The following is a 1,142-nucleotide window of genomic DNA, read 5'->3' as shown; positions in this document are numbered from 1 at the left end:
TAATATACATTAAAAAACAGGGTATGGTTTACTAAGTACGTTGGCCCAGATATACACAAAATTCAAAACGACCATTTAGGCATTAATTAAGGAAGATTCATCTTGCCTATACAAATTTACTAAGAAATCTTACTACTGAGATTTGAATTAACAGATCTGTAGTTTGCTTACATAAATTCATTCTCTACCTTTTTTATAGATTCAAAAGAGCAATATAAGAAGTGGAATCTCTAAGAATGGCTTCCAGCCTCTGGAATGAAACCACTACCTCTGTTTATCAGTACCTTGGTTTTCAAGTTCAAAAAATTTACCCTTTCCATGACAACTGGAACACTGCCTGCTTTGTCATCCTGCTTTTATTTATATTTACAGTGGTAGCTTTAGTGGTGCTGGCTTTCCTTTATGAAGTGCTTGACTGCTGCTGCTGTGTAAAAAACAAAACCGTGAAAGACTTGAAAAGTGAACCCAACCCTCTTAGAAGCATGATGGACAACATCAGAAAACGTGAAACTGAAGTGGTCTAACACTCTACAGAAGATGAACAAAATCTCTGAAAGCAGCTCAACCTCTTCCGAGAAAAAAAAATCTTCTGAAGCCAACTGTTGCTACAAAACAAATTCTGACTGAAAGGTTAAAAGATTTCTAGTAGAAGGGGAAAAACAAGTTAAATATGCACTGTTTCTGTGTGTAGCCATTTCATTAAACATACAGTAAAAACTTCAAAAATGTGAATTTATCAATCTGTTTAATACCGACACTTCGAAAACTGGATAAAAGATTCCTAGAGTTCAATATTAAACAGCAAAAGAAAGGTAAGCTGGAAAACACAAGCAAGGCTAATGATGTTAAGATAATTTTATACCTAACCAATTCACGTAGACCAAAAAATAGTGTGTTGGTAACAAAAATGCTATTTAAAATGTGTTTCTAAGCCCAAAGTAAAATACTTCCACTTATATATATATTTGCATAAAATTCTCACAAAACTGACTTACTGCTTAGTTAGAAATGCATGATACAGGAAAGGCCTAGTCTATTTTCAAACTAAAACTTACTACTACACCCCTTCATTTCCTGAGTTTGTTCTTTCATTTTATCTCTCTTATTTATACCTCAAAGGCTAAGATAACCAAGGCAGAAAG

The 1,142-nt window shown here is 33.7% G+C and overlaps 1 protein-coding gene across 1 annotated transcript; it reads left to right on the top strand.

Moving 5' to 3' along the window:
• The first annotated feature begins 203 nt into the window (after nucleotides 1–203).
• Nucleotides 204–726, top strand: SMIM18 (small integral membrane protein 18). The gene has a single exon (XM_017866304.1). It carries the CDS (start codon nucleotides 237–239, stop codon nucleotides 522–524), a length of 288 nt encoding a protein of 95 aa, XP_017721793.1. The 5' UTR covers nucleotides 204–236; the 3' UTR covers nucleotides 525–726.
• Nucleotides 727–1,142: the final 416 nt, after the last annotated feature.

Source organism: Rhinopithecus bieti, unplaced genomic scaffold (assembly GCF_001698545.2).
Source record: "Rhinopithecus bieti isolate Rb0 unplaced genomic scaffold, ASM169854v2 scaffold_30995, whole genome shotgun sequence".
Lineage (NCBI taxonomy): Eukaryota > Metazoa > Chordata > Mammalia > Primates > Cercopithecidae > Rhinopithecus > Rhinopithecus bieti.
Note: the sequence above shows the minus strand (reverse complement) of the source record. Positions and strands in the feature narration are given on the sequence as shown.

What these genes read in the sequence shown, in the direction of transcription:
- SMIM18 (XM_017866304.1), top strand. Translation starts at nt 237, where the DNA reads ATGGCTTCCAGCCTCTGGAATGAAACCACTACCTCTGTTTATCAGTAC.